Here is a 23,676-nt window from a genome sequence, read left to right as displayed (position 1 = left end):
GTGCCATGGGACTTCAGAGGAGAGAGCTAGATGATTCCGTCTTTCTTGTTTACAACATCTAAAAATTTATTTAAGAAAACAAAACAAAAGGAGAGCTTCAGAGCTGTGAATATTTAGTCTTTCTCAGTATATTAAACTATATTTTGGTAATCCCTGACTTTTTTTTTTTTCAGAACTTTTTCTCCCAAATTTTTTTTCATGGCTTTCTTGATTTTGGCCCCAAATGTATGAAAAAGGTTTCTTGTATGATCTCTTTACCAAAGACTTACTTAATTCTAGAAAGACACTATGGGGTTTATTCATTTTGTTTCATAATCTCTGAGTTGTATCCGTCTATGATTTTGGAAAAGTCATATCACTTCTTTGGTTCTGTTTCTTTATAAAATGGGGATAATAATAGCGTTGATATGAATATTAAATGAAGTTGTGCTTAGCACAGTCTTTGGGTGTACAAATGCTCCATAAGTGGTCGCTTAAAATTAACATAAGTATAATTATTATTTTCATAAAATTTTCACTCATAATTATTGTATTCATTTTCATTATTATCAGTTCAGAGGTGAAGCCAACATAGAGCATTAAAAGTAAAATGTTGGTTAAATTGTCTTTTTTAGAATATTAAGACAGGGGGAAAAAACTGTGCTACTATAGTTCTGATAATAGTGACTTTTTGTAATTTCTTATATAAACCTTATAAGTGAGGTTGTTGTCATTCTTTTACAAATGCAGAAACTTGTTTAACTATACCAGACCTTGCAGATGAGCAAGCTTATAGTTACTTACTGGTTTTTAACTGATCCCCCCCCCCATCAACCTACTTTTCTCATAGGAAGGGGGAAACTGATCATTTGAATCAGGATCCTCTATTACTCACCTGGCATAAACTACCACTTGACCCAGGCAAGTGATCAGGTGATGGTATATAAGATGGATTTGTTTTTTATTTTATTATTATTGTTTTATTATTATTTAAATATGAAATTTATTGTCAAATTGGTTTCCATACAACACCCAGTGCTCATCCCAATAGGTGCCCTCCTTAATACCCCTCACCCACCCTCCCCTCCCTCCCACCCCCCATCAACCCTCAGTTTGTTCTCAGTTTTTAAGAGTCTCTTATGTTTTGGCTCCCTCCCTCTCTAGCCTTTTTTTTTCTTTCCCCTCCCCCATGGTCTTCTGGTAAGTTTCTCAGGATCCACATAAGAGTGAAAACATATGGTATCCGTCTTTCTCTGTATGACTTATTTCACTTAGCATAACACTCTCCAGTTCCATCTACGTTGCTACAAAAGGCCATATTTCATTCTTTCTCATTGCCACGTAGTAGTCCATTGTGTATATAAACCACAATTTCTTTATCCATTCATCAGTTGACGGACATTTAGGCTTATAAGATCGATTTAAAGACAGGCTTTGTCTACTGGCTTCCAAAGTTGAGGGAGGCACAGGCATATATCCTGAACAGTCAGCCTCTGTGGTGCCTGGATTGCAGTCAATTTTATTGATTTTTTCCAACACAACGGCTTCAAAAGGCTCTTCTGCCCCAAAGTAGCTGATCTTTTCAAATCTTTGCTATTTCTTCTAGGTAAGACTTTCAGATAAGAGGGTGAATGCAATTAACAACTGAAAACTTCAGTTGATGAGAAGATATGCTGTAACATGTTTAAGGGTTTCACAAAAACAGACACATAGAGTTGAGCAACTCCTTGGAGAGATTGCCTTCTCATTTTATAGCCCAGGACACTGGCCCAGAAGACCTACCCAAGGTCACACCATCAGTTAATTGCAGAGATGGGAAGCCAGGAATTCCAATTTTGATTTATTTCTTACCAATTGTGTTTTTCAAAGTGTGGATATGTACTACCATACGCAAAATTATTTTCCTTGGCATGAAGGATAATTTTGGGCATGCACAAATAAACTGCAATATCATAGAAGCAGAAGATCATTCTCTTCTAACCCCCTTTCAGTCTTTCTAGTTATGTCAAGGATTGTATACTTTTGCTGTTTTGTCTTTAATCTTTCTCTATTAATCTCCTCTGATAACAAGGGAGCAGACCTCAGGCTTAAGTTCCTCTTAGAATTTAATTAAAGTGTTTTGTTTTAATAGTATTGATTGGTACACTTACCTTCCATCTATGGCAGACAATACTGATTTTCCATTTGAAATAGCAAATTTTTCATTTAAAAGAATATAAGCAGATTAGAATGCATCTACTTTATAAAAATATTAAGTAATTAATAGTGCGGGGTGTAAATTATGAGCAGTACATGGTGGGTTTCACATTGGCAAAAATAATGATTAACTTGGAAAATAAATGGTTAAAGCTTGGAGAATATTTGACTCTGCCTTTTAGAATGCTCTCAGCCCTTTGAAGATATATTTGGCTGAAATACTAGTTGCCTTCTTATTCCTATCGTGACTTTTTTTTGAAGTTTGTTTATTTTGAGAGAGAGAGTATGTGCACGCACATGCACATGCATGTGCACAAGTTGGGGAGGGGCAGATAGAGAAGGAGAGAGAATCTCAAGCAGGCTCTGTGCTGTGGAGCTTGAACTCACAAATGGTGAGATCATGACCTGAGCTGAAACCAAGAGTCAGATGCTTAACCATCTGAGCCACCCCGGTGCCCCACACGTCGTAACTTCTTAAGGTAGCAGCCAGAAAAGCAATTATTAAATCTAAAAGGAGAACATAAAAACTACCCACACACCAGAGATGATCTCAGATATGTCCACAATTGTATTACTGGTAGCTTTCCTACAAGCAGAAAAGCTGGATTGGTAGCCAATTTAGTTTCAATATGTAGATAATTTTAAACTCTATGCTGTTGCATCTATTGAGAACAGAAACTGGTTTTATTTTTCAAGGACTGATGATTTAAGATTCTATTTTAGACCTCATTCTTGTCTTATTTTCCCCTCCTAAGAAGTTCTTTAATTTCTCATGATCTTGCTGTTCAACGAGAGGGTGTGAATGAAATAAAAAGGTGGCAAAATGCAATTTATTTTGCACTATTATCACGTTTTAAAGATTAGAACGTATGGAATGAGTGGAACAGGAATGTTAAAGTTATTCATCAAATGGAGGTATAGGTAACTTTCCTTTACCTATAATTTACATATATCAAGTGAATACACAAAAAGAAAGATGTCTTAGGTTATACTATTGGATGATTTTCCTATTATCCTTAACAGCTAATTTTCCAGTGTTGCTTAATTTGTTTACCTATCCCTTGAAGCATCAGTTCCTACTGTAACCATAACTTAGTCCCCCAAATATCCTAGAGCTCTGAAGACCAGTTATTGCTAGTCTGTCATGAGCTTGCCTTTCATAAATATGACACAGAACTTATTCATGTCTCTTTCCTGCTGTGGGCCCCCTTCCATTGACCATCATGGCCTCTTTTTTTTTTTTTTTTTTTTTTTTGGAATGTGCTTGCAGTGGAAAATTTATTCCCATTTAGAAGAATCTGAAAAAAAAAGGATGGGGAGGTGGAGTCAGCTTCTGGTGACTTATGGGCAGTTAGAGTCAAATGTTTGAAAAATGGACTTCTGAATCAGCAGAGATTCTACAGAGTGACTGGTGGAACTGCATACAGAGAGGTAGAGTGCTGAGATGCCAGGAAATCATGCTACTTCTATTACGTATGGCTAATAAAAAGACTGCACTGCTAAATTCAGGGATAGGAAGGTTAATGATGATACATTCTTTTTTAGTATCAAAGATTAACATGATAACTTGCATATTAAAGTTAATTCAGACACACTGCTAATGGAGGAGGCATACAAAATTAATTTCTACAGCACCTCTTAAATTAGGAGCACTCACTCTTCTCTGGCTCATGCTCTTTGTCCTAGCAAGAACTGCATGCATACTTAGAGGGGGTACACTTCAGTGTGTAGCGGGGCACCTTAGGCCCCTGAGGGATTTGCAGAGCTCTGGGTGTGTTCCCTTCAGTCCTTAATCACTGCCAGTCCTCCTCTGGGTGTTTCCCTGTGGGTTGTTACTTGGCAAGGATTTTTGTTTTAATAGTTAATGAGACAATGGAATTGAGCTGAGATGAGAAGAGGGTGGAAGGTGGGAGAAAGAATGGCAGAGAGGAGGGAATAGCTGCTGTCTCTTCATGCAGGAGACTCTCGAAGTAGAGTGTAGCACAGCATCTTTGGGTAACTGCTGTCTTGAGCCCTGTCAGGGAGCAAGGCTCAACTGAAATAGGAACCCAGGCTGAGATCTGGCACAATATCTCAGGCAATTTGCTTGACTTCCTCAAGCCCCACAGTGTACATCTGTGAAGGGAAACTAAAATTACCTACCTGATAACTAACTATATATATTTAAATGTTAGTGTAATTTACATATAGTGAAATACACAGATCATAGATGTACAGCTCAGTGAATTTTTTAAATATGCATCTACCCATGCAATCACCATCCATACAAGATACAGCATAATTTTACTACCTAGAAAGTTACATATGGAAATTTAAAAAATAAACAATATTTTTAAAATAATTAAATAAACAAAGGCTTATAATTTTATAGTGCTTACCATGGTCCAGGTGTGCCACTCTAAGTGCTTTATACATATTATTTTATTCTTATGACCTTGTGAAGAGAGGTGCTCTCATTTTCCCCACTTTACAGAGAAGGAAACAAGGATAGAGAGAGATTCCTGCTCTTAATATCCTCTACCGTTCACTCTGTAGCACTCATTGTGTGGCCTGGCATTTAGTGCATCAGAAGAATGAGAATGGAGCCTCCTTCATGGCTGACATTTCTTTCCATCCCTCCTCCTCATAGTCCAATTTATCACTGTGCCTTTTCTTGGGCTAGTAGGCTGTGCGTGATGCTCTAGCAGGAGAGTCCTTGAGGGAAAGGGACAGATTTTAGCTATGTTCCATCCCAGCTTTAACAATCAGGTACATTGGATGTGCTCCAGAAATAGTGATTAACTGTTGTTGCCAGAAAACCCTGCCCTCCAGCTCCTACTTGCTCCCACTTAGTAAAGAGATGGTGTTGACAAATGTATTGGTTAGATCAATACATTTGGGCTGCTTGAGCAAATGGGCAGTTTGGGCTGCTTGACCATCTTTGGGCTTTGTCTAAACCTGTCCTTGTGATGATACAAAATTTTCTAATGAAAATCCCTCATGTTTCCAAGCTTTTTTGAGCTCCCTTGTCCCAACATGTGTCCCCAGCTGTCCTGCTTCAGACCCCAGGTGTTGTTCTTTTCCATTTCCACCTTCACTTTCTCCTGCTCCTCTTCCTCGTCTTCTGTATCTTTCCCCTCCTTTTCCTTCTCTTTCCTTTCCTTTCATCATGGTTGTCATGACCGTCACCAAATAAGCTTTAGTAATTTGCTGTCTTTTAAATACACTATAATTGCCCGTTATAAATTCTTTGTGGGAGGCAGCAGTGTTCTATATATCTTCCATATACTGAAGTAATGCTTACCCATTTGTAGAAGATCATTTTCTGACATATTTATCCAGCTGTCCCTTTGACATCTCCATCTGACTGTCTTACAGGCACTCCAACTCAACATTTCCAAAACTGTATTCATTCTGTTCACGGAAAGCTTTTCTTCTTCCATTATTTTGCCAGTCATTTCGAACTAGCCCTCAAATCTTCCTGTGCCTCATTTTTCACTTTTTAACAAATGTTTATATATTTTTGAGAGAGAAAGAGTGAGGGGGGAAGGGACAGAGAGAAGGGGCAGAGGATCTGAAATGGGCTCTGTGCTAGCAGAGAGCCCAATGCAGGGCTCGAACTCACACACCATAAGATCATGACCTGAACCAGAGTTGGACACTTAACCAACTGGGCCCCTCAGGCACCCCTCATTTTTCACTTTCAATCAATCACTAAGGCCTTTGAATCTTTCTTATATATACCTTGAATTTGGTCACTTCTCTCTATCTTTACCACTTACATCCTGGTTCTATATACCTCTATGCCATTTATGATGCTTAATATTTGCTAGGCACTCAATAAATACTTGTTCACATGAAAAATAAATGAAGCTGCCATGTGAGGACAAGTGTGCAATCCTGAGCCCTCCTCCATTTGTTGTTTTGATGTTTTGCATGGGCACTCGACACAATCCAAGGAATTGAAACCATTAGCTTTTCTCAGGTTCTTTTCAGAGTTAAAATTCCACAGTTTGATGTCAAAAGCAACTAAACACTACTTAACTTTAATGAAGAACATTAACATTAACTCAGTATGAAAAATTTCTGTAAGAATTTAGTTCCAGACAAAACTGTGTTTCTCTTACAGAATTAGTTCTCTTCTACCTTAATGGCCAACAAACTCTAGAACTTGGTTGATTTTCTTTATTGCCCTGATAATCAGACAAGCGAGGAGCCCCATTTTATGGGCACTTGGAGCCCTTGTGTTTGTTAACTTTTACATTGGTATGTCCTCTTCTTTTGTTTTTTTCTTCTTTTTGGAGTAAGGTATCATGGGAAGGAGTACATATAACTAATAATAAATATATCAACATGTCGTGCCCCAAATAAAATACTAGTGTCAGTTTCATAGAAGTACAGTTCGAGGTTCATCAGCAGGGACTGAACGTAATTGGAAACAGTGTGTTTCATTGTATGTGATTTCTATACTGTTCCTATCAATTGACAGGTTCTTTTCTTTATTATACTTGGACTGCCCCAAGGGTAAGGACCATATATTGTCCTCCCTTACTACAGAAAGCTTATTACATGTTGGTGACTGATATTTATTCTGTTTACTTTCTCCTGTCTCATGCTTAGCTCAGTTTCCTCTTCGCTGGCCTCAGAGTCCAAACAGGATCTCTTTGATCCTCTCATTAAAATATCCGGCCTAAGTAGCTGATTCATTTCTTAAGTCACTCTTTTGTTTTGGGCCTTCCAGAGGAGGGCTCACATTGGCTCTGTTGCAGGAATGGAGAAAGGAAGCAGGCAGAACCCCTGCCCCCTTAGGGCTGTCTCTGTTCTCCACCTTCTTAGCTGAGTGCTTTTAGGAAAGAAGAACAGGCCAGAGGAGAAATTCTCCCCATTCCCACTTTTATTTAGGGGGGTAAAAGGCAGTGATTTTCCCCTCTTCTTTGAAGTTTGTTTGCAATTAGTCGGCTTGTTTCAAATATATTACATTTCTCTGTTTTCCCTTTGTAATGAGCAACACTGGAATTTTAACGTGTAGGGCTGTAAATGAGAGGGACCCCACCCTCCTCTCCCCTGGAGCTGTTATGGGGAAGGTAAGAGGAACAGAGATGATTGGAGACAATTACACAACCATTCCATTTTGCTAATGCTTGAATCCAGGAGAATTTTCTCATTTAATTCTCTGAAATGAAGGGCCCCTCTGTTAGCCTTAAAATGTAAACAAGAGGCTTTTAATGTGCGCTTTTCCCAGAAATGGAATGCTGGCTGCTCAATATTGATCCAAAGCATCGCTGTTGGTTTTTGTTCTTCTTGGTATTTGTAAGTTTTATGATGGCAGCGATATAGGATCGCTCACGGGCGGCTTGAGGATTGCGGGTAAGTGGCATTATTATTCTAAGGTGCAAGCAGAAATGTAAAAGGATGTTCAGAAAAAGTATGCCCAAGCTCTCCTTTAGTCTATCCACATACAAAAGGGAACATAAAAATCTGAGGCATATATTCCAATCATTTCAATTTATATCCACCTCTTGGAACGCGGTTCTCCGAGTTTGGTGTTTCAGACAGAAGCACACTTTGTTTGAATGATGCAGGTAATAGCTTCGAATCCATTTTGTTCCGGCATGCCTGGTCCAGGCGTTTTGTCAAGTGTAGATGTCAGCTACAGCTGAAGGAAACTAAAGTTCCAACGTGCTTTGCTTTGGAATTCAAAACTTCTTAGGCATAACATTAGATCCCCATACCTCATTATACTTAATAACTACAACTGAATGTGTATGATGTTTTATTTGGAGCCTCTTATGAATTAGGCATTTTAATCCCCATTTTTAGAGGAAGGGAGGTAAAATGACCTGTCTGAAGTCACACCACCTACCAGTAGTAAGCTGGGACTCAGACCTAGGGCTCTGGACCCTAAATCCAGAGTTCTCTCCACTTCCCCACCCTTGCCCCTATGATAGGGTAAAGCCAAGAATGGGAGGGTCTTACTAGAAGAGCCGCTCAAGGGGAGGAGGGAAAGGGGAAGAAACACACATACAGTTCTGCTCCTTAAACACCCCTCCTCCAGCCACCAGCTACTGCCACTTGGTTTCTTCAAGGACAGCACAGAGTAATAAATACTGCACTAATCCAACACTAAATAGCATTCTGATTGTGAGCGTTGGCCTCAATGTAGGCAGACAGGCTCCCTCTCTGAAATCAGCAAACACTTGTTCATTCATCTAACACTTATTAGGATCCTACCGTGTGACAAGCATTGTTCCAGGAACTGTAGGAGACAGGACTTGATTGAGATTAGACATCTCGCTCCAGGCTCTCACTGTCTTCTAGGAAAAGGTAGTGAATAGTTTGAAGGTCATGACTGCTGTTTGCTAACCAACTGCAGTGAGATGGGTAAGCTCAACCAATTGTTGCTCAATAAATGGTTGGCTGAATTAACAAAATGAAAGTGAATGACTGGACTGAAGGTTAAATCACCGAGTTGATGAATGCTCATTATTGTTTAGGATTCTAGGATCAGAATTTGTTTGTTTTGTTCACCTGGGACCATAACCCTTATTAAAACAAAACGAAACAACACAACCAACCATTAAACAAACCAGGCAGCCAGGGTTTTGGATTTTCTATTTCAGGCCAGCTTGAGGGAGCTAACAAATTCAGAGGGTGGCTGCCTCATGCTGGCAGGATCTAGGAATTGGGAATAATTGTCCGTACTCATGCACATGTGAAGTTGGAGTGGCACCAGCATTGGGGTCAGACAGGCCTGTGTTGGAATCTTGCCTCGGTTATGGTCACCCTAGCTAAGTGACCCTGGGTAAGCTTCTTGGAGCTCCTATTGTCTCATCTGTAAAATGGGGATAACATAATATACCAGAAGAGGTTTTGAGAAGGACCAAATGAATTCTTAATGTGGTGTCTGGAGTTCACAGGAGGAGGAGTTCAACATAGGTTGCATATCTCATATTTGATATTCCCTTCTCCCATTCTCTTTCATTCTCAACAGATTTCTAGACAAATGGTTTCTACCCTTTCTTAAAACATAGCTGTTATAATGACTCGCATTGCTGAGAAAACTCTGAGTGTATGACCACAGATTAGCTCAGAAAGAGTTCCTGGTCAAGAACAGATTGAAATTCATGGAGCCAGGGAATTGCGTGAGTCTCCAGAGGGCCAAGGGCTGGGGGTGAAGGGATTAAGGGATCTGTGTGGCATGGTACAGAAGAGAGGCAGTGGGTCAGGGATGATAAGCCCTGGAGGGGTGTGGGTGGTACTGACTGTTATAATATGTGTCCTAAGTGCTTATAAATTAATTTGAATTCCAGATGTCACCGAATTGGAATCAAATGGGCGCGAGGGATGTAAGACATAGCTCTTTGCAGTCAAAAAGCTAACTTGACTCTTTTCTCCTCCTGCATGAATTTGAAATAGAGCCTATTACTTTGATGGGAATCTTCCTTTACAAACGGCTCCGATTATCCAGTATAGAGGCCACTTGTTTCCACCCTAGGCTTTTTCATTTGCTTCTCCTTCCATTAGCCAGGGTTAGGAGGTGGGTGAGACAGTCTTCTAACAGGCTGAGCTACACTCATCTGGAATGGCATTGCGAATGTAATTGTTCTAAGCATTAGGGACAAATCAAATTTTGGGTCATGACTCAACTGGCCATATCTGCACCTTTATTTTCCTAAAAGCACTTTCTATGGAGCTGGATTATGGTTTAATGAGTGAGCTGGCTGGGAGGAAGCCGGTCAGCAGTGACAGTGAAAATGATCTCGGAAAGTGCAGAGGGGTAAGTGAAAGTGCAGGCACCTGTCAGAACACACCAATTATGCCCTAACAGCTTTCAGAAGGCGTGATGATAGGCCACTGCTGCACCACTTCACACCATCTGAGAAATGTTGATGGGAATCTTTCATTACTTGCTAGTTGAAGCGATGAAATGGTCTCCATGATTGGGTCCTAACTTGATAAACCCTAAAATGAATCTATTATTCTCTCATGCAGTTGTTCAAAATGCATTCAAAATACACATCGATATAGCATGTCTATTCCATCAGGAAGACATGTCGACTCTGCCCCAAGTCTCTCTGCTTTTGTCTGACCCTCCTGCCACAAACTGGTCAAGCTTTCATCTTTTCTCCCCATCACTGTTACTGTAAGGAGGCAGGATAGCTTGGCAGATGTGAACATGGGCTCTGGAAGCACATTTCCTAGGTTTAAATCCCAGCTGTGTGATATTAGGCAAGTTACTGAACCTCTCTGAACTTGTTTCCTCATCTACAAAATAGGTATAATGATATACTTTTCACGGAGAGAATGGCTGGTAGATAGTGAGGGCTCAGTGAACATTAGACCTCTTCTTCCCCCCTCAACAAGCCTCCTCAGTGTTCTGCCTTCCTCTCTAGGCCCACCCCCAAGCTTCATTAAAAATACAAAACAAAACAAAACAAAACAAAATGAAACAAAACATGTTTATCTCCACCCAAGAGTCAAACTCTTTACCATGGGCCATCAGGCCTGACGAGACCTGGACCTAGCCAGAATCTCCAAGTTTGTCCTCTCGTATTGTGCTCCCCATATTCTATAATCTGGCCACACTTTGTCCATGTGAGTCCTTCAATGTGTTAAGCAGATTTCTACCCCAGGGCCTTCACATGCCCTTTCCTCTGCTTGGAATGCTCTTTCCTGAGATCTTTGCAGGTTTTTCCCTTCTCACCCTCAGGTCTCAGCTCAGGAATCTCCATCTCAGAGAGGCCTGACTGCCTCACGTGGAACAGTCCTCTCCACACACCCAGACTTTCTTTCTCCTGTTACCTAGTTAATTGTCTTACTATCAGATATTTGTATTTGTCATTGCAACATCCACTCCAGGGCACTGTGTCTCCTGTAATCCATGAATATTTATTTTTGCATAAAATAGCTCTGGAAAGACTTTCTCTCCCAACAGCCAGGACCGGCCTCCTTGTGCTGCCCTTAGGCTTTAGGGGCCTATTTGCCCGTGCACTGAGGGCATTCATAATGCCTGTGTCTGTCTGTCCCCAGGGTTGAAATACCCTAGCCGCTTTGCCCCTATGTCCCCCTATGGCCTTCTCTGTGTCCAGAGCTCCCTTTCTGTGACACTTAACTGCTTTTGCAGCCTGACTGGCCTCCTTTCCTTCATGGTCCCACTTTTCCACTCCCCTTTCAGCGTTTTCTGGAACTCCTCCTAATAAGTAAGTCACCTTCACCCAAACCTCATCTCTTGAGTTTGCTCCTGGAGAATCCAACCTATGACAATTATTATCCTCTTGAATTGTTTTTGATACTCCATTAGAATATAATATCCACTAGAACCATGCCTGTTAGCAGTATTTATTTATTATATCTCTCTTTCCCCACTCTCTCTTTCTCTCTTCCTCTCCCCCCTTCCCCCCCGCCCATATATACTCAAAGACATAAATAGATTACATATAGACTATCAGAGCTTACAAAGTATATTTATAATCAGTGTGACATTTTGGGGCACAAACATACATCCTCTTAAAAATTCCAGCAGTTGGGGCACCTGGGTGGCTCAGTCGGTTGAGCGTCCGACTTCAGCCAGGTCACGATCTCGCGGTCCGGGAGTTCGAGCCCCGCGTCAGGCTCTGGGCTGATGGCTCAGAGCCTGGAGCCTGCTTCCGATTCTGTGTCTCCCTCTCTCTCTGCCCCTCCCCCATTCATGCTCTGTCTGTCTCTGTCTCAAAAATAAATAAACATTAAAAAAAAATTAAAAAAAAAATTCCAGCAGTTATATATCAATCTACCCTTCCTCCCATCACTGTTTCTGAATGGCAAATGTCAACTTATTACAGGGCATTTTCTTATAGGTTTGGTGCAATGTCATGTTTTATGTTAAATATAAGAGATATGTGGTAGAAGCAATAGCTTGGAATGAACTTCCAGTGAGTATCTACAATAAAGTTCTGGAAGTACATTTATTCTTTAGCATTCACCCCTCTAAGATACCTAAAGAGACTTTTTACAGGTGCTGGATTCTGAAATCTCTAAATAAGCTGTTTGTTTAGCTGGGAGACATATTTTGGCCCTCAGGGTTCATAAAGTAAAGATGTACATCATGGCAGATGCAGGCTGGAGGGGGAGTGAGTGATGATTCTGGATATTGTAATTAGGTGTGCTTTCAGGGAGGTAAGGAAAGTGAATCATGAGTTGCTGCTGAAGAATGCGTTGGGGGAAAATGCTAGTAGAGTTGTAAAAGGCTTGTAACCTGATCGGGAGTATGAAGTTTGTGGGTAGCTATTGATTTCCCAGTGGGTGGAATTACTTTTCTTTGTGACACACTGGCTGGAGGAGGAAGGTTATGAGAACAAATTGCTATCTGTCAGACTGGGCTGTGTGTGGAGGTCCCCCTTTATGTCCAACTGACCCAACCACGTGGCCTCTGACATCTGTGAACACTCCTCGGACAAACAGAAGCACCAAGCCAAGTGCGTACCACTCAGCCTCACCCAGGGAGAATTTTGGCTTTCAATTAGGCATCTACTCTGTTTGCCAAAAGGGCTGTGGGGAGGACAGGGCAAGGCGTGACAACCGCACGCTCCTCACCCTTCCCCAAGAGGGTTGAGCTGAGCTGAATTCACCTTTCGGTCAATAGGAACTTGGCTAAAGCAGAATGAGTTTCACCTTAAAGCCTGTAAAATATTGAACAGGGTTGAAGAGTCGATTAACCTGTGTTGGTGACAAAGTAAGGGGCTGGCTGTGTGTGGAGTGGAACTCTGAGTGAAGGCTGCCATAGGCAGGCTTGGACACAGGGCAACCACGCTGAGGATGTGACTGAGTCCCTGAAAAGACACCTTGCTTGTGTTTAACCCTCTCCCTCTGGTCAGAGTGGGACTCCTGAGCGTTCCCACATCTCCCCATTCCATTGGCAGAATGGGGATGCATCTGGGCTCAAAGATCAGCCAACAAATCCCTAGTGGGGAGGTATGGTGCCAGTCCCGTCTTCATAACTTTCGTGAAGGTTCTTCCTCAGTCCACACCCACTTTGGGGCTTCTCTTTATGGACATTGTCTTACATGCAAAGGCCTCTGCTGATCCTCTCTCAGTTCTGGGATGAGGTGCATGCAGATTGGTATGGGGCTGGTGCTGAACTGGCACCTCTCAGAAAACCTTGTGGTGTACCCTAGCAACTGGAGACTTGAATTTAGAATGTAGGATAATCACACCATTTGTTTTCATCTTCTCACTGGAAGGAGGATCTCACTGCTCATCCCATTACACAGACAATGACCAGATAGTATGGCAAACAGTTAAGACAGAAGTCTGAGTGCTACAGGATCCCAGAAGAGGGTCAGCCAAGTCATATTTGAGTGTTAGGAATGTTGTCCTAGGGATTTGGCATCTAAGTTAAGACCTAGAAGGCAAGAAAAAGTCAGGTAAAGATGGGTGGGATAAAAGCATTCTGGGCAAAGAAAATAATGTGCAAAAACTAAAAGGCAGGAGAGGGAGAGACCACATCAGGAACAATGTGCAAGGTGGACAGTGGGCGGATAAGGAAGGGTTAGGTAACAAAGGGCCTTCAGCTATGCCAAAGAGTTCACAAAATTCACCCTGAGGACAATTGGAAACCAATGAAGAACTTTAAGCAGGGAGACCTATGGTCAGGCTTGAGTTTGGGGGAAGTTACTGCTACTGAGATTGGAAATAGGAAGATGGGTTTGGGATTGGAATAGAGGGTAGAGAAGGCTGGCTTGCGGGTGGATAGATATGATTTCATGATGGATTGATGTTGGGTTCATAGAGAGGAAGCACGTTTGTTTGGTTGACTGTGTGACTAAGGTGTCTCCACTCTGAGACAGAGCAGAGAAGGAGTGGACCTGTAAGGAAGATGGGGAGTTCACATGTGGTTCTTAGTCATGCTTCCCTCTAGAGCTGGGGCTGGGGCTGTGGTCACAGATGTAGTTTTGGCCTGATTCATCTCAAGGTAGTTTTCTAAAGTGGGCTAAGAATCTCCATTTCATTCTTTCCACGGCACTAATATTGCAGACTAGGAGGCGAGGAAAAGGACCTTCTTATTTAAAGTATCCCTGAGTCATGAAATTATTGCAAAAGAATATCACACTTCAAGAGAGTTATAGATTCAGGTAGTAGCACCTTCCATAGGATAAAACTTTCTCCAAGAAGGAAGAAACCAGAGCCCAGAAACACTGCTTTGTCCTCTCTGTCCTCACTTCAATAAAAGAAAGCACCTTCCTGTGAAAATACAGAGTTGAATAGCTCTGCAGGTTCCTAAGTGCTGGTCCAATTACAATTTGGACTTGTTGCCAGATGGGAGATCTCCCAGTCTTTATTAGGTATCAGGTACCCAGGGTGGGTATGCAAGTCTCTGATACTCATTGGCTCTGCCTGTAAAGATTGATTTCAGGCTCTGCAACATGTGTCTTTTAAAAATACTTGGATTTGTTTACTTGACAATTTAGAAATGCTGCTTCCTGAAGCTTTACAGACTAATATAATTTCACATCTCCAATTACAAACGAGAAAAATTATTTCATCTCAAAACAGAGGAGCCAGACGTTTCTGAGAAATCATGGTTAATGAGAAGACAAAGTACTTTCTGAAAAACAGACCATGTTATTAATGGCCTCCTCAGCTAAAATTTTGCTGACTCTCAGCACCGGGAGGCTTTGTCTCATGGGGATGCTGTTTTTGATAATCTGTAAAGTAGGTGACTTTCAGATTGATAAACCACTGCTTCTGCTGGGGACTGGTCTGCAGCTCCCACAACATCAGCAGTGGTTTGTAAACATTGCAAACATGTCCAGTGTCTTTCCCCCTACCAAATATATCCTTCTGCCTGCTGCTTCCTCTGAATGTGTATTTTGTGGGAATCATAGACTTCTGGATGGAGACTTAACAACCATTTAGTTCACCCCTTCATCTGATTCTTTGAATACCTTCTTATCACCCCTATCCATAGACAGCTACCTACTACTTAAATACTTGTAGGGATGGGGCGGTCACTATCAGAACTTCCAATGAGAGTTTACTATTTTAGTTCAATTTGAAGTAGAATTTAAAGTCTGGTGACTTCCCAAGGAGATATTCATTAATATCTAAAATCTCCCAACTGGCATTTTCCCTTGGATTCATATCTTTGTAATGGGGTCTGAGTTATCAACTAGAACACCAACAGAATGAACATTAAAGGTAAAACCTGACCTTCATTACTTCACAGCTCTGTTGTGTGAATACTCCTAACAGGTTGCCACTCCCAGGAGGTGAAGGCACTGGGTTTTGTCTTGTTTACTTATGTCTGCCTCTTATTTATGTTGGCTCTGTAGCTGCATATATGCACATACAGTTCTTTTACACACATATGTATGGAATAAAAGAACTGGGTTCCTCTGGGGAGCAGGTGTTGGGGGAGGGACTGGAATTGTGAATGATGTTCTAAGGAAACCTGAACCTAATCTTTAACACTTAAATTTTTTACAAGGAAAATATATTCATGAATTGTTTATTTAGTGAAAAATTATCAAAAAGAAAGAAAGAAAGAAAGAAAACTAAAGAAGGAGGATGCTCAAATGCTTCTGAATGTCCTTCATTCCAGAATGCCGGGACATTCTGCTTCCTGTCATCACCAAAGAACTGAAGGAGCTGCTGGAGCAGAGGGATGAGATGCAACACCAGGTCCAGGAGAAGAAGTACTGTGTCGAATTACTCAACAGCATTTTGGAGGTCCTCAGCTGTCAGGATGCGGTGAGTCCTCATGATGATGTAGACGTCCTGGACTCAGACTAACGCTGAGCTGATTAAGCTCTGAAATATTGATGCTGATGAATAGCAGTTGAAGTCTAAAGATAAAAGTCAATGGCTTGCTCAGCGGGCCTACTTTTCCAGTGACTAACCCCCATGGCTGTGAAAGATGGCTTGGGGACTGGAGTTAAACATGTAGCATTATGTCACCATATATCTTGTTGGACGGGCTTTCTTGGGATGTAGGTATGGATGTATTGCAGACTTTTTGGGTGACTTGTCCATTTACTAAAACTGTTGTCTGCAGAGGGAGGAGGGGAGTTTCCTAGGCCTGCACAGTCAAGAAAACCCTCATCAGTTTTCTTAGCTGATTTACATTGGTTTTGTTTCCTTAGTTATCTCCTGCAATGGTGAAATGGTTAAGGCTCTTTCTGGATGAACAGAGTGCTCAGGGTGAGGAGTAGGATGGTGATTGGGGGGTGGCTATGGCAGTGAAGCCAAGGTGTATTTGGTAGACATCCTTCAGAGATTAGTCAGGGATGGCACCAAAAGGAAAGTTTCAGGGGAGTAAGTAGAGGGCCTCCAAAGGGCAGAGTCTGCAGAAGAGGGATTGGTGGTAACAGTAAAGATGGGGAGACAAACTAGAATTGTTAAGATTTGGAAGAAAGGGAAGGCTCTTGATTTAACTCATGTTCATTTGGCAGCCTCACCTTGTCTTTATGTAATGTCCAAGAGGTCTATTTTCCTAGATGGGCTGGCTTCAGAAGACTGGGTAGACTTAAACAACTGAGTATTTTCTAAGTATTGGGGTGAGCATTCCCTCCCACCCCTTCTCCTCCCTAGAAAATTCTGAGAGAAGTCATTTCTAGATGAACTGTATCTATGATTGACTATAATTAGAAAACACAGCAAAACATTATTCCTTTACTGCTTATATCCCATAGTCAACCATTATTATCAACTTCTCTATGTCTGTTGTCCTTTCCATGTTTGCCATCCTAATTAAGCTTCTTATCTCATTACCAGATAAATACAGTAGCTTGATTCATTTGTTCATTTGTAAATATATATGATATACCAGCTGTGTGCCAGTCATTGAGGACATACAAGCCTGGTCTCTTTCCTTAAGAAAATCTATGAATATATGTAAGAATATGTAAATAAACAATTGCAAAGTAATATAATAACCAAATCTGGATTTACACAGTACTGGAGTTATAAAAACTTTGAGTGTGTTTGTGTGTGTGTGTGTGTGTGTGTGTGTGTGTGTGTGAGTCTATGTGTAAGCATTTTTGTCAAGGAATTCTTCACAAAGGAACTGAAGTTGGGTGTTCAAGGATAAATAATTAATGGTCACAGCTGCTACTTAACTTGCTATTTTCTAGGCACTGTGCTAAATGCTATTTCTGTTTTCTTTCTGCCCACCCTTGATAGGTGCTAAGGATTATTATTCTCATTTGACAGATGAAAAACCTGAAATTCATGGACTTAACTTTCAAGGCCAGACAGCAAATAAATGGCAGGGTCATTAAAACCCAGGTCAGTCAGACTCCAAAGTCTGAATTATCATGTGCATTGGAGATACAAGAGCATGGTCTTTTCTCTCTCATTTTCTTCCTATCCTCACCCTTTTGCTTGGGGAGAGGGAGAATGATACCCAAGTGCTTGGATCATCAGGATTCACTTTGTGATGCTGTCATGATGATGGTGGTGTTTTTATAAGTACATTCACCAACCAGCTGTTGAACTGGTTCCAGTCTTTGCCATTTGATCTTTAAAAAAAAAATTAAGGGAGAATTTGGTCTTACTCTCACTTGCAGTGTAGGAACATGAGAGTTGACTCATCATTTCTCTAGAACATCCTAAAGATATTGCTTCTTCCTGTTGAAAAGAATTTATAATATTTCTTACAGTTTAGTAATCCTCACATCCCTTTTCATGGGGGAAAACAGCCTGGCTTGTTGAGATATGCCAGTGGACCCCCATGTAAGGAATACACTTATAATGGGTTGACCATTTCCCTGATTTGGGTAGAAGGATGGCCCCAGTTCATGTTTCATTTGTGAAGCAGAGGTGCTCAGGCTCTGCCCATCCAGTGGGAGTGGCCTCCTAGAGTTCTGTTCTGATGGGTTGTCATCATTTTGCACACTGGGTAACATCAGACACTGGTGAGAAGAGGCTGCTATCTCACACACTCTGGGTAGTGGGGGCTTCAAAGATGAGAAGTGAGTGGGAGGCTCTGAGCTCCCCTTGGAGGATTGCGGCATTTGGACTTGAGGTGTGTGGGAGGTGTGGTGTCACTCTACTGCCTCTGAGTGCATTGCTTTTATAATGACTTCTGCCTATGGGGCCTAGCCCACCCCTTTCCCTGGGTGAGCAACTCTCTTTGCTGGATGACTTATTAAATACAGTTGTTACCATTGGGTTTGGTATGAGATTCTGATGCTCTACGTGAGCTTTGCAGCAAACCTCTTCAGCTCATGAACATGGAAACCTCTCTTCTTCTCAAAAGGTTTTCCTTCCACCAAGGAGACTCATTTAGTTGCCATTATCCCTTTGAACTCAACTGACAATCAGAAGTCCCCAAGTATCTAATCTAAATCTCTCTTATTCTGGCATGTAGCAGCTCTCCACTCTGGCTGCACATGTATATCATCAGAGGAGTTTTTTAAAGCAGCTACATCAAGGCTCTGGTCCCAGCCATTCTGACTGAATTGGCTTGGGATTGGCAGGGGCATCACAAGGGCAAGTTTACCAGGTGGTGATAAGAGGCAGCCAAGGCAGAGGACCACAGCTCTAGTTGCAGAAAGTTTTTAACTTTCTGACCTGGAGGAGCTGTTAAAACAGGTTTCTGATCCTTACATTTGGAGGATGGGACCTGATCATTTATTTTTCTGAGTTCCCAGGTGATGTGGATACTACTGGTCCAAGGACTATACTTTAAGAACCATCACTCTAATGTGACTATTTTTTTTTCTTTATTTTCAATATTCACTGGAAATGGAAGAATGGTTGGGCTCATCCTTATTCCTTTACCTTCTCAATTAAAGAGCCCTTTCCAGTCTATAAAACCTAGCATCTTCCAATATGGCATTTAATAAACCGTAAAATGGCAAAATCTTCAAGCACATTCATTTGTACTCATAAATTCATTTTCATGCGGTAGTGGGGAATGGCCGGTGCAAAGATCTGACTTTGACAATCCAGACTGTCGGGTGTGCTCTTTGGTTTCTACAGGCACTGACTTCTCAAAATTGGAAATTTGGAGGAAAAATAAAAAAGTCTCCCGGGGTAAATGTCTTGGATTTTTCTTCTGGTTGTTTGGTTCTTCTCTGCTGACAGTAGCATAGCCATCCCCTTTTACTGTTGCTTTGTTGGCCTGTCTCCCTTCCCAAGTATAGACTATATCTACCTGCGGGAACCATTGCTCAGGGGTAGAACCATGCGTGGAAATCTAGAAATTATAGTGCAGGATGCCAAGCTTCCTTTTGGGGGGCATTGTGTGTTTGGGGGATGGGAGAGGATGCTTGTCTTCAATTGATTGTCATCGTTTGGGTAATTACAGCCCAGCACAGCAGGCCTGGCATAAGGAAGCTCTGCTTTCCTGTTATTACCTTATTCAGTGTAACCCTGGGTGGCATATGACTCAGGGGATGATGTCTGCCTTAGCCTGGGTATGGATTTTTTTTTTTTTTTTAATGATAGTGTTAAATTCCCTCCTCCAGCTTGCTTGAGTTGCACTTGGCATAGGAAAGGGACAGGCTCAGGTGAAGGATAAAGGCCTGACTTCTGCCTGTGTAGCTCCTCTTTCCCCCTTACTGAGCAAGGTTAGCCGTCAACTCCAGTTACTTTGAAAGGCTGTTTCACACTGGCTTTGCTCTGTGCCTTTCTGGCTGCTGAGTAACTCATAAGATTTAATTTTGCGCCAAACCCAGAGGGAGTGTTTTTCCCTCTCTTAAAACAGGCTTTTCGTTTTTATGTTTCACTCCTCTAACAGAAAGAAGAGTCATCATTTTGTACCCTGCTTAGCAATCATAAAGTATGTAAAGATGACTCTTAATTTTGAACAGGAGATGGTATTGGTTATACCTGCCTCGCCTCACGGAGGTAGAGAATGCGCAGAATCAGCTTTTTATTTATTTTTTAAAACTCTTTGAGCCCATTGACTAAATCTTGGTGGGGGGCGGGGGGTTAACCAAGGCACTCTATCAGTCATAGTCAGTGGGATTTCTGATATTTGTATTTATCAGCTTAGACACTGGTAGGGAGGGCTTTTGTTCATTCATTTTCTCTTGCCTGGAATGTCCTCAATTCCCATTCTTTCTATGCAAGTAAAGTCCTAATTACCTTTTAGGTTCAGCTCAGATAATATTTCCTTTCTGAAGTCTTCTCAGTTCCATGTCTTCATCACCCCCCCTCCCCCTCCCCCTCCACAAACCCCTAAACAGAATTCAGGGCTTCCTTCTCTGTGTCTTCCTAACCGCATATTCAGACTGACATTATAGCACTAATTGCTTGGTGTTACACTTTCCTGTGTGTGTCCCCTGCCAGGCTTTGAGCTCAGAAGCTCAGGGAGCAAAGCTTCACACTTTCAGCCTCACCTCTTACCAATTCCACCTTTGTTCTCCATCCTCTTGTTCCGCTAAAACTCTTTCACTAACCTCTTCCCTGACCCCTCTCTTGTGGTCTAGGAGCAGCTTGTGCCCACTTTGTCATGGCTTCTGTGTTGTCATCCTCTGCAGACTTCTGTGTCTGTAGGATCAGGAATGTTGTGAGGACAGAGACAAATCTTACTGCAACCCTCCCCTCATAATGCCTGGCTCATGAAGCTATCTGCTGTAGGAATAAATACATGAATGAATATTATTTGCCCAAATCAGTGGTGGAATTTGATTCCCCCCCTCAGGTCTTCTGCTCTGAGAGCTAGAAAGGTATTATCTTTTTTCATTTTGCATTCCTTGGATGTCAGGTGCAGGGCTTGAATTACCTACCCTCAGTTTATAACATGTTACCATCATTGGTATGTGCAAGGTCCTCCCTTGTTTGTGTTTTTGTTTGTGTGTGTGTGTGTGGGAGGGGGGGTTTCTTACCTTTTATCTCCATCTTTTTTTCCCCATTCCCCTACTTCCCCCACCTGCTATGACTGCTTTGTCTAATATATTGAATATGCACATGTGATGTGGGGTACACGTATTTTTAAACACACATATACACACACACATGAATACTCACACTCATGCCTCTCCTGTGAAGGGGATCACATATTGACACAAAAGGGAAATAGTATCAGCAGCTCTGTTAGGGTTCCGATGGGTGGAGAAGGGACTATGGTGGACGCAGGGAGCAGTCTAGGCTAGAGGGTGTTCTTGGTCCAGCCCTGCCTCTGACCTGACATGTGGGAAAGAAGCAGACTCTGCAAGTCTGTACTTGGGTGTCTTTTTCTGAAGTGCACCCCCCAGGGCCACCCTAGTTCTGGGCTCTCTGATAATCCCAGGCAGCCTGCTTGATGCAGGGTTGAAGGGAGGCCACTGCTGCCTCTTTGAATTACCATTTAATTCCTAGGAATCAATACTGCCATGCAGAAGCAGCAGGGTTTTCTTCTAACCTATATGCTCCCTCATATTTCAAACAAAAGGCAGGGAGACAAGGCTTGCAAAAATTCTCTTGTCTGTGGTGCATTCCAAACAGAGAGCAGCTAATTAAGCCTCCAAATTAAAGCTGAAATAGATGAGAATCCTCTACCTTCTGCTATGTCCAAGGCCATTTTCTTTTTACCCCTTGCTCTTCCTCTGCTTCCTTGGTGTTAAATCTGCCCTTTCTAGGCTAGTAGAATAACATTATGATGTCATGGATGGTGACATATTATACACTTTCTTTCCCAGCACACTTTAGCCTGCAAAGTGCTCTCTCATGTATTATAATTATTTGTTTCTGGCAACCACATGGGAAAGGTAGGTTTTATTATCCCCCTTTTACTGGTGGGGAAGCCAAGCCTCAGAGAGAGAGTAGGTAGCACTCCTAATGAGGTCAGAGAGTTAGCGCAAAAGGCAGAGCCTGGCAGGAATCCCTTCATCTCATTCTCAAGTCAACAAACCCTCACACATCACATTGCCTTTTGCCTTTTCACTGTACACTTTACTATTTAAGAACACTTTCTCCAGCTTCATTTCCCTGTGGAGGTAAGAGCATAGACTTTGGGGTCAGGCTACATTCATGTATCCATCCCACAAATACTTCTAGAGCTGTTATCCTGTGCAGTGTTCTATATGCTGAGGCTATAGTGATAAGCAGAGCTGGGGATACATTCTGATCTGCATCTTATTGGCTTGGGAATCTTGAGAAGTCATATATTCTCTCTGTAAAATAGGGATGCTATTTCCCCATGTGCCAGGATTACAGTGAACAAGAACATCTGTGAAACCACCCCAGCACTGTACCTGGCATATAATCCATACTCAGTACATGTGACTTTTCTTCTTGCCTCTCTGTTCCCCTTCCCTCCTATGCTCCTCCCATTGTTCTAAGCCTATAATTCTTTTAAGAAGAGTAAAGGGCCAAGTGGCCTCCTGGGAGAATGGGAAATAGGTACTGAGCCTGGGAAGGACTCTGCACCCTATTAGCACCGAAAGTAGATCTTGATCCAGGCCTGGTGGCAGCCAGATGCTTTGAAGCCCTCACAGCCTCCACAGGAGGCTTGCCAAAAGGCCACAGATGCTGCTGCTGGAGCCAAGCCACTCCCTGCAGGGCATCTGGACTTCATATGGGTTCCTGGAGGGTCTGCAGAAAAGTGTCATTCTCCCTTTTCAGGGGCTCCTTTGGGGTGTTCCTGAATTTCGTTCATGATAACTACTGTATGAGGTGGTGTGCTGGAGCTGGCTCACACCACTCAAGGGAACCAAGTGTTAAATTTTTAGGAATTTTATGAGTTATTTGTTAAATAATTGCCATTATTAAAAATTTATATAGGTATCTATAATTAAATAAGCCATATTAAAATCAAATGTGATAAATAGATATTCAAAACACATCCCTTCCTAATTATCTTACTACACTTTATTCTTATTTGTGTGCGTGAGGTTATTTGAATCTATTGTGTCTGCAATAGGAATGCTGTTTAACGCTCTTCTGCGGCTGCCCATCTCTTCTCTAACTCTGTTCAGTGATGTCATGTTGGTGGCTTGAAATCAATCATGAAGGGAGTCCTCATACCACAGAACTGGCAAACACCATATATCCAGGCCTCTGTTTTTGTCTTCCTGGAGAGCCAGTCGATAAACTTTTACCAGCACACCATTGCCGAGTCCCAATGGAATTGCCAAAAACAATAAAAACCCCAACGCACAGGGAAGCTGCTGCCATGCTTTTCTTCTCCCTAACAGACTTGGTTCTACTGTCTACAAGTTCTCACGGTCAAAGAGAGGATATGCCAGGGATGTAGCAATTTTAAGACAAACTAAACTAAACACTCAACCTAGAGCAGAGATATAGAAATATGTTCCATTTCCCATGGTGATTCTTATTTATTGGCAATGGTTTCTTCTCTAGTAGTATTGAGTGTTTACATAGGCCAGTGAGAAAGAGAGCACCAATTCCTGCACAGGTGAGGGGTGGGGATGATGAGTTGGGTGCCACAGTCTTGCTGTACCTAAACTGGGTGTCCAACCCCACAAAGCTGTGGGAAAGGTACATTTGACAGGAGAGTGCTGTCTTTTACCTCAGCAGGTTTTGGTCCTTGGACCTTAAATAGGGTTTATAGATAATTAAAATTCACTTTTGATTAGGCAAACACCACAATAA

General features: G+C 41.9%; 1 protein-coding gene across 2 annotated transcripts in view; it reads left to right on the top strand.

The window, feature by feature from the left end:
• Positions 1–23,676, top strand: part of DOCK2 (dedicator of cytokinesis 2) — a 422,892-nt gene that overhangs the window by 145,079 nt on the left and 254,137 nt on the right. For both annotated transcript variants that reach the window (XM_047091278.1, XM_047091279.1), the window contains exon 26: positions 15,734–15,882. In XM_047091278.1, the coding sequence (XP_046947234.1) occupies positions 15,734–15,882 (149 nt within the window). The remainder of the gene's footprint in view (positions 1–15,733; positions 15,883–23,676) is intronic.

Source organism: Lynx rufus, unplaced genomic scaffold, assembly GCF_022079265.1.
Source record: "Lynx rufus isolate CCGP_SWC_20201006 ecotype Redwood Valley unplaced genomic scaffold, mLynRuf1.p SCAF_1, whole genome shotgun sequence".
NCBI lineage: Eukaryota > Metazoa > Chordata > Mammalia > Carnivora > Felidae > Lynx > Lynx rufus.
This window is presented reverse-complemented; position numbering and strand designations above follow the sequence as displayed.